The 8,556-nt window shown below is 64.1% G+C and overlaps 2 protein-coding genes across 2 annotated transcripts; both read right to left on the reverse strand.

Annotated features, from left to right (window-relative positions):
- N4BP3 (NEDD4 binding protein 3) lies at nt 7–4,758 on the reverse strand. The gene is made up of 5 exons (XM_021410639.1): nt 4,642–4,758; nt 2,853–3,287; nt 2,086–2,640; nt 1,526–1,783; nt 7–1,310 (listed from the first exon to the last, which is right to left on the reverse strand). The coding sequence occupies exons 2-5, from the start codon at nt 3,255–3,257 to the stop codon at nt 738–740; spliced, it is 1,791 nt and encodes a 596-aa protein (XP_021266314.1). The 5' UTR covers nt 3,258–3,287; nt 4,642–4,758; the 3' UTR covers nt 7–737.
- B4GALT7 (beta-1,4-galactosyltransferase 7) lies at nt 6,739–8,530 on the reverse strand (the record flags this gene model as incomplete). Its single annotated transcript, XM_021410640.1, is given in 5 exon segments — nt 6,739–7,246; nt 7,366–7,470; nt 7,629–7,712; nt 7,885–8,110; nt 8,189–8,530. Coding segments are annotated over 5 exon segments (913 nt in total), but the record flags the coding sequence as incomplete, so codon positions are not given.

Consider the following 8,556-nt stretch of genomic DNA (forward strand, 5'->3'; position numbering starts at 1 on the left):
GCCAGAGGAACGAAATCCAGGTTTATTGCAGGAAAGGCCAAGGACGTTACAAGCACGGCCCAGGGCTTCTTCCATGCTTCTCCCCTTGCCCTTGCCATGCCCTCGGAAGAGATATGGGGATGCCCCGGCCGTGCTCCCACCTCTCCAATGCACTGCCTCCTCTCAGCCCAAGGACTCCGTGCTGGGGAGCTGCATTAACCACCCCCTACCCCACCAGCACCATGGTATGGAAGGGGTCCAGCTGCAGTGCTGGGGCAGCTACCCCTCTCCCTGCACACAGCTCCTCCAGGGCCTTCCCAGCATCAGCAGCACCACCTTGGCCAGACCCAGGGCACCCCGCTGGAACCCACAAAAGGGCCATGGGGCCAGGGACAGGGCTTGAGCCTCTCCTTAGCATGATATTAAGTTACAGGTTGAAGGGAAAAGGGGAACAGAGCAGGAGGGATGGGGAACGGCTCACAGGGCATTCGGTCTATGCCCCCATGGTAGAAGGGAGCGCAGGGCAAATGATCCTGGAGTCAGAGCACGGGGCACATGCAAGACCCCTGGTACAGATGATCCCCTCTCCAGAGACTACCCCTGATGGGCCCAAAGCACTGCAAGAAGGAAAAGTTCCCTTGTCGTGATCAGTCCTTCTCCCCAGGGCAGCAGTGAGCGTCCAGTCCTTGTGCAGACCCTGAGATCATCCATTGCAGCAGCAAGAGACCCCCTTCATGGTCCCACAGGCATCCTGCTGCTCAGATCTTCGAGGACTCCACTCGTTCAATCCATGGCGAGTCAGCCCCGACATCCCTGGGCTCCGAGCGCAGCTGCCGCAGCTCCCGCTCCAACACTTGGCTCCGGTGGTACATCTCCATGTAGCTGGCCTGGAGCTCCCGCTGGTACCGCAGCACCTTCTCCTTCTCCTCCTGCCAGGTTTTCCTCTCCAGCTCAAAGTTCACAGCCTGCAGCTGGCCCTGGCGCCGCTCCCGTAGCAGCTCTGCCCATAGCCACTCCACCTGCCGCTCCAGGGGCTCCGCTGAGTCGCTGTGGAGGCCCCGGCACTTGGAGTCATCCGTTTCACAGCCGGGGAAGTCCTGGCATGCCGGCATGGGGTCATCGCCCAGCGGCAGCGAGGCGCCAGGCTCTGAGGGGCTCTGGAAGGAATCAGCCAGTTGTGCCAGCTGAGAGTCCCTGGCCTGGACCTCCGCCTTGGCCTCCCGCAGCTGCGTCTTCAGGCTGAAGATCTCACCCAGCTTCTGAGCCATCTCCTCCTGGGTGTCCCGGAGCTGCTGCTTCAGCAGAGAGATTTCTGCTGCTTTCTGACACACCTGCAGGGCACAGGCAAACAGTGAGGAAGGAGCAGGACCCAGAGGTGGCAGCACCCAAAACTGTCACCACAGCGTCACTGGGAGACCATGAGAATCATGCCTGACTGTTCCCCCTGTCTTGTGGCCACAAGTGATAGCCAGAGCAGAGAACCACTGCCCCATCCTGGCTGCACAGCCTGAAGGGTGACAACAGAGAGAGACGGAAGGGGACTCACCTCCCACTTGGTCTCCTCCAGTTTGGGGCTGACACGCTCACCCTGGGACTGCCGGAGCTTGGTCTCCTCACACTGGCACTGCTGCATGCTCAGCTCCTCCTGCAGCCGCTTCTTCTCTTGCTGTGCCTTGTAGAGCTGCAGCTGCAGCGCCCGCTGGCCACGCTGTGCCTGCTGTGTGACCTGCTGCAGCCTGGCCATGTACATCTGCTTCAGGTCCTCCAGCTCGTCCAGCCACAGCCGCTGCTTGTCCTCAAACGCCTGCCAGCACAGAGAGACACTGGTGAGGGTCCACATCCTGCCCCTGTGTGGGACAGTGCCCAGAAGGATCCCAGAAGGTCCCGGGTACCTATTGGCAGGACATCCCCAGCTAGAACCAAGGAACAGAGCTTCAGCAGCAGGTTCCCTGCCTGATTTTGCAGAGATGCTCCTGCCCCACAGGCTGTGACACTGGGTTCTCCCATGTTTGGGCACCCACCAGCCATCATGGCAGTACACCAGGTCCTTAACAGCTCCTTCCACCCAGTCACCAGCTCCCCACAGCCACCAGCCCCACTTCTCACCTGCGCGAAGGGGTCCTCGGTCTCACTAAGGCTCCTCTTGAGCTGCCGCAGCTCTCCTCCAGTCTCCTTCAGCCGATCCTCCAGCTGCTTTACCGCGTCCTCCAGGGAGTAGGTGAACTCGTAGGGCGGTGGGGGCTCCCCGGGGCTCTGCAGCCGGCTCAGCGTGGCCATGCTCTTGCAGGACAGGGGTGCCTTTTCAGAAGCCAGGGGGTCCCTGGGGCTTCGGGACACCCTGTCCAGGGAACCCCCGATGTGGTTGATGTGGCCCATGGAGGCACTGAACTGGCTCTGGGCAGGCTTGAGGCGGGAGCCGTAGGAGGGGAAGCTCTGGATTGAGTTATGGCTGGAGTCGGAGGCTTCATCCAGGCTGATGGCGTGGAGCAGGTGGGTGCGGAGTGGGCCGTGCTGCGGGGCCGCTGTGGTGCTCTGCGACAGCAGTGTGTGCAGGCTCCCATTGCTCTTGGACAGCTTCTGCCCCTTGGATGTGGAGAGGCCTTGCATGGAGACCAGCCCCTTCCCAGTCACTGCCTTGAAGGCCGAGGGCCTGATGCGGCACTGGAAAACACAAGCAAGGTCAGGCTGGGCCCCACCAGCACACACCATGCCCAGCTCCGCTCCGAGAAAATGCATGCTCACAGCCTCATCCCTTCACCCAGAAATATCCAAATCCCCATGTCCCACCTCCCATTCCTGGCACATTCAGCCCATTCTCCAGCCCCATCCGCCCCAGAGCAAGACACACTTTAGGAACAAATTTCATGTTTCACCTTGTCGAAGCGGCCCCTCTCAGGAAGCGAGCTCTTGGAGAAGTCAGCTCCACGGTGATGCTCCCGGGAGCAGCGCTCAGGGGACCGGTTCTCGCGGTCACTCTCGTAGTCCCGCTTGTAGCATGCTCCCGATGCCTGGTGCTTCCGTTCCGACCGTGTCTCCTTTTTGGCTCCGTGCAGGTATCCGAAGAGCTCCCGCTGGCTCGGCCCCTTCCGCAGCAAGCCATCAGGCTGCCGAAGCCCCCGTGTGCCCCCCAGTGGGGCCCGCAGCTCCAGGGGGGACAGGTCCTGCTTCTCCACCAGGCTGCCCACGCTGCCCATGCTGCCAACGGGCACAGAGGAGAGGTAGGTGCCGAGGACGCGGGTGTCGGGCTCACAGCTCACAGGGCCTTGTGCTGCTGCCATGGAGAATTAGAGAAAAGCCCGGTACCAGCACTGCCGAAGGAGAAACAAAGTCAGCAAGGTGGTGTAAATGGGACCACAGATCCATCGGGGATCCCCCGCTGCAGAGTGTAGATGCCCACTCAGCCCCACGTACCCTATCCTAGCCAACCGCAAAGGCACTCAAATGAGGGGGGCCCCAAAGGGCCATGCTGGCAGCCAAGCAAGCAGGGCTCCGTCGTGCATGGGGCAGTGCTTGGGTGGGGGCTCCCCGCTGCCACCCCCCATGGCTCAGCGCCTCCCTCCCACACCCAGCCCCACCTCCCGCCCGCGGCCGGGGCTGCCACCAGAACAGGCACCTGCCGCCCAGCCTGTTCGGGAGGGCGAGTTCAGCAGCCGGCAGCACCTGCCTGGGCCTGGCGCCAGCCCCGGCCCGGCGGCACCCAGCCGCCCCTTCCCGGGAACCCCTATATGGCACTGGACTTCCCCTTCACTGCACCCTTGGCTCCCAGCACTGGTCTTGGGGCTGCCCAAGACCCCAGTCCATCCCTTTTCAAGGGCTGGAGGCGGGGAAGGACACTGCTACAAATGACCCTGGGGAGGCCCCAGCCTTTTGGCTCAACCTCTCCCTGGGACGTGCACATCACCCCACAGCTCAGCGAGGCCGGACATGGGACGGGAAGGGGAAGGATGCGGATAGGACAATGCAGGCTTCCTGCGCAGGTGGCCGGACCCAGGGGGAGGAAGGCGGGCAGCAAGGCTTCAGCCTCAGTGCCTCATCCTCGAGCAGCTGGGAGAGCCCCATGGGGATCTTCTGGCCCCCAACCCTCAAATTATGCCCCGAGGGGGAGCCTCGGCCCTGGAATGAGGGCCGGGGGGCCCGAGGCTCCCCGCCAGGCCCCGTCTGTTGGGCCTCACCCAGGAAGCTGCCCTGGTTCTCAGCACACACGCCGGGTAAACAAACACCCCGCTTTTAATTGCTGCCACGCACAAACCTGTCTGACAGCTCCCGGCCTGCGCTGTCACCTCCCTCCCTCGGCTCAGCACCTGCTCCGGGCACCGCCGGCGCGGAGAGAGGGGGAAGCGGGCGGGGAGAGCCCGGGGGGAGGTGCGGGCCCCAGCCCCCCGCCGGAGCACGGCACCACCGAGGCCCCTTTGTCCCCTGGGCGCTCGGCGGCGGCGGGAGCGCCATCGGCCCCGGGAGAGGGGAGCGGAGCGCGGCGGAGCGCGCGGGGCGATGCTCCGCGGATCCCGCGGGAATCCGGGGCCGCGCCCGGCCGCTGCGCGCCGCAGCCCAAGGACAAAGCGCTGCGGCCGCGCGGAGCGGGGGGGGCGGCACCGGGGAACCGTCGGGGGCGCTGGGGGGGTACCGGGGCGGGCACCGGCGGCGGGGCCGGGCCGCACTCACCATGCCGGCGGCGCTGCGGTCCACGCGCGGCTCCGCTCCTTCCCTCGCCGCGTTTGAACGCGCCCCTCGGCCGCGGCCGCGCGGGGAGCGGGCGGAGCCGGCAGCGGCAAATCGCGGCGCGGAGGCGGGAGGCGCCGGGGCGGGGCGGCTGCGGGGAGGGGCGGCAGAGCCCGGCGGCGAGGACGCGGTTTCCCGCGGCCTCCCCGGGAGCGGAGGGCCGTGCCCGTGGCCGAGCGGAGCCCCGAGGTTCTGCCCCCTGTGCCCGCCACGTGCCCCGGCCGCCGTCGAGGTATCCGTGCGGCACCGCGACGGCGCGGAGCATCCCTCGGTGCTTGGCCCTCCGGTTGGGTGACCCGCAGCGCTGCGGCGGGCCACATCCCAGCACCTCGGTGCCCGCCCTCCCACGGAGCGATGGTGCTCACAGTGTCCCCAAGCCAAGGTTCGGGGCCGCCCACATCCGCCCTGCTCGCTGCCAGCTTCCCCCCCCCCACGGTGTGTGCTGCCAGCGCTCACCCACACGCACACACTGTCCCCATCCCCACATGCTCAGTGCGGTACCGAGGCTCTCACCGTGTTCCCCACATCACCCACATGGCCTCCGAGCTGCAGGGCTGCGGCCCTGACACCCCCTCCCCCCCAGGGTTACTGGGAGCACAGCCAAGCACAGCTCCCAGGATGCAGGCGGCTCCGAGCAGGGTGTCATCCATCTGTAGAATGTGGTGGGGAGCAGCCTCAGCCTCTCCTGCTGGGCCTTTGCTAAGAGCCCGGTGCGTGGGAAGAGCGGCCCTGAGCGACCTCCAAAGCACATTCAGGGCTATAAAAGGAAGCCGGGTCCCCAGCGAGGCGCCTCTGCTACAAAAGCACCCGGAGGATGAGGGGGCTGCGAGCAGAGCTGCGAAATAGCTGCCAGGCAGCAGGAGAGGAGCCTGCAGCGCTGAGCGAAGTACAAGCTGCACATATGCTCTCTGCTTTCTGCACAGCTCCATGAAACTGTGCCATCTATTTTGAACAGTGCAGAAAGATACTTTTATCTGCACTCTGGCACCAGTACACAGCTGATGTACCCTGGCCAATCCCAAAACCTGAGCGATGGGAGAGGGACTGGGGCCAGCTGCAGTGCCATGGGCCTTCCAAAGGTGATGATTGGCCGGCGTCTTCCCCTTACCACAGCAAAGGACATAATGGGGCTTGGGGATGCCTGCATGCATTGGAAACAGCCTGTGGGCTACATGCAGAACAGCAACAACACTAGGCTGGCATGGGGTGTCAAGACTGAATTGCCAGGGTGGAGAGGCCCTCTGGGATGGCATGTCCCCTCCTGCCCTGGGGCAAGGACAGGCCCAGAGCTGGGGAGGAGCTCGCACTGCCTGTGTGTGGGATGATGCAAGGAGGAAGGGCTGGTCCTCATCACAGCCTTGGCCCCCGTGCTGCGTGAAGGCAGCACGCTGGTGTGTGCAGCACCAACTCCTCCTCTGCAGCAGCAGATGATGGCAGGAGCCTGCTCCCAGTGGTTCACGATCCCTGCACTCAGATCCAGCACTGTCACTTCCCTCAACCCAGGGCTCCTACCCGGAGGTGACACATCCCCATGAGACGGGAACCACTTGGCTTCCCAGGATGGCAACAGCTTCCATCTGCTGGCACCCAGCAAGGCAAGTGCTCCAGAAGGCAGAAGGACAAGGACAGAAGGGGCTGGGAAGCACAGCAGAATGAGTGCCAGCCCAGTGCAGTGCTTGACTGGGACAGTCTGTCCCGCTCCAGGAGACAGCAGCGCCTGAAACACATGCCAGAGCCCCAGAGGAGCCCCACACATGGCACCACCTGGAAGCCAGCATGAGCTTGGAGCAGTGTGGCAGCAATTCACCTGCCAGCACAAGCAGGGGCCAGGCCAGGCTGCAGGAGGAACCCAGAGCTGGCAGGGGGCAGAGGGACCTTCCTGGCATCCCCACTCCTGGATCCATGCTGCAGTGGCCTGGGTGCCTTCCCAGCAGCCAGGCAGGGATGTCCCCCTCTGCTCCCTACCTCCTGCCCCAGGACACTCTCCCAGCAAACAGTGGCATTGCATCCGCTGCCTCCCATGGACCACTCCTGCCTCTGTTCCTTGTGGCTGCCTGCAGCAGGTCCCCAAGCCACTGCGAGCAGATGCCCTGATAGTTCTTTATTGTCCTCTGAACTGGGTGGCAGCTCAGCCATACCCAGCACAGGAAAAAAAGCCTCCTGCACCTGCCCTAGGAGGTGGCAGCAGCGCTCACAGCGATGCCATGGAGTCCTGCTCTTGGCCTCTTCTGCTGGTCCCAGCAAATTCAAGTACTCAGCCCTTTCTGCTCCTCTGGGTCCTGCCAGCAGCGCCGTGCTGGCCTGCTGCAAAACTCTGCCTTGCTCCAAGCAGCTCAGCACAGCCCTGGCACCTTGGCATGAGCACAGCGGATGCTGGCACATGGGACACAGCTCAGCCAAACGTGCACCACGGTGTCTCGCTCATGTCGCAGTCCAACAAGATGTTAAGGACAGTGCAAGGGGCTCCTGCCACGCTCAGAGCAGTCCGTGACTCAATCCGGTACCTCACGTTGTTCAGACCTCCCTCCCGATCCACCTTAAACTGCTCCTGAGGAGGAGAAAGAGCATTCAGGGCAAATCATCCAAAAGTGCTGGGACAGAGAGCAGAGTGGGCAGGGGAGGGCTCGGAGCATGTGGCAATCACAGCCCACATCTCTCACAGCTCACCTGCTTCTGGGCAGCGATGCGCTTCTGGTCTCTCTTCCTCCAGGCTGGGTCATGCAAGTGCTGGAACGTCTCGTACCCAGTTGTGATTCCAGAGGGACGGTGAACCTGGGAGGAGAAAAACGCTTCCATACAGCTCCTGAAAGCCTGCCTGCATGTGGGAGGGCCTCCTCCCCTCGTGCCAGCCCCGGTGGCTGCCGCAGGGGACAGGCAGGGAGATGAGAAGAAGGGCAGCTTCAGCCAAGGAGGCCCCCGAGCACACTCACCTGGAGACCAGCTCCTTTGATGCGTCGATAAAACTCATCGTCCTCGCGTCCCCAGCCCCAGAAGCGGTTGGACATGCCATTGCACTGCAATGAGAGCAGCACTGCACTGCTTCCTGCAGCAGCCAAACACCACCGCCACCCCCCCCCCCGAGCTCAGACCACAGATCCCTCTTCCCCCTTCAAAAGCGTGAGGCACAACACACGTGCCAAGATTTCATTGCACACCCCACCCCAAAGCAATGGGGGCTCGGCTCACCATCTCATAATGCTGCTTGGTGAGCAGCAGGATCCCTCCCACGTAGGTTTTGTAGTGGTACAGCGGGTGCAGCTCCGGGGACGCCACGTGGAAGGGTCCGGCCTCGGGGAAGCCATAGTCCAGCTGCTCATTGAGCGGCAGCAGGTCAACATCGTGCATGGCGATGTAGTCTGTGTCGTTGCCACTCTCCAGGAAGCCCACGTTGATCAGCGACGCTCTGTTAAACCTGCAACGGAACCGGGCACATGCCGCTGCCCTCTGCACGCACACCACACGGCATCCCCTGGCATTGCGGCTCCCGTACCTGAAGTGGTCCACCTGGTTGAGCACCAGGATGTGGTGGCGGATCCTCTTCTTGCTGAGGAAGCGGTGCATGTAGGGCACGAAGGCCAGCAGCTCCTCGAAGCGCTCGCGGAAGGGCACGAGCAGGGCCAGGCGGTGCGGCCCCCACGAAGGGTCGTCGGCCGGTGGGGCGGGGGGCTCGGGCGGGCAGGGCGGCCGGGGGGCACCGCGCCCGGGGGGAGGCGCTTCGCCCGAGCAGCTGAGCTGCAGCCAGAGCAGCGAGGCGAAGCCCAGCAGCAGCGCGAGGAAGAAGAGCTGGAAGATGGAGAACTTGCCGGCCAGGAGAGCCAGGACCTGCGGGGAGCTGGGGCGCGGCGGGCGGTCAGCGCG

Source organism: Numida meleagris, chromosome 12 (genome assembly GCF_002078875.1).
Source record: "Numida meleagris isolate 19003 breed g44 Domestic line chromosome 12, NumMel1.0, whole genome shotgun sequence".
NCBI lineage: Eukaryota > Metazoa > Chordata > Aves > Galliformes > Numididae > Numida > Numida meleagris.